Genomic DNA, 418 nt, shown 5'->3' on the forward strand with positions numbered 1-418 from the left:
TGCCTCCATTCCGCTGCTTGCTGCTGCTGCTCTTCCTGCTGCTGCTCTTGCTGCAGCAGATGCAGCACTGCGGCTGCAGCTGGCCTTCAAAGCTGCGCCCCTTTTCAGGGCGTTGCGGGCGTGGCAAGGATACACTGCAGCAGCAGCAGCAGCAGCAGCAGCAGCACAACCAGCAGCAGCAGCAGCAGCAGCAGCAGCAGAGCTGGGGGCCTCTTGCATGCCCCAGGAGACGCTCGCGCTGCTGCTGCTGCCGCGGCTGCAGCAGCCCCTGCAGCGGCAGCTGCAGTATCTTCTTATAGACGCAGCGCAGCAGAACACAGCAGCAGCAGCAGCAGCAGCAGCAGCAGGAGGAGCAGCAACTCCGTTCCCCCTTGCAGTCAGCATCCGTAGCTTTAGGCTGCTGCAGCAACGCCCAGCA

At 63.6% G+C, this 418-nt stretch overlaps 1 protein-coding gene across 1 annotated transcript in view; it reads left to right on the forward strand.

Annotated features, from left to right (window-relative positions):
• Positions 1-418, forward strand: part of EMH_0055760 (uncharacterized protein) — a gene marked incomplete at both ends in the record, with an annotated part of 6284 nt that overhangs the window by 1532 nt on the left and 4334 nt on the right. Inside the window, one exon of the mRNA XM_013497270.1 lies at positions 1-386. Coding sequence (XP_013352724.1) covers positions 1-386 — 386 coding nt within the window. The remainder of the gene's footprint in view (positions 387-418) is intronic.

Source organism: Eimeria mitis, genomic scaffold (genome assembly GCF_000499745.2).
Source record: "Eimeria mitis Houghton genomic scaffold, Emh_scaff2572, whole genome shotgun sequence".
Lineage (NCBI taxonomy): Eukaryota > Apicomplexa > Conoidasida > Eucoccidiorida > Eimeriidae > Eimeria > Eimeria mitis.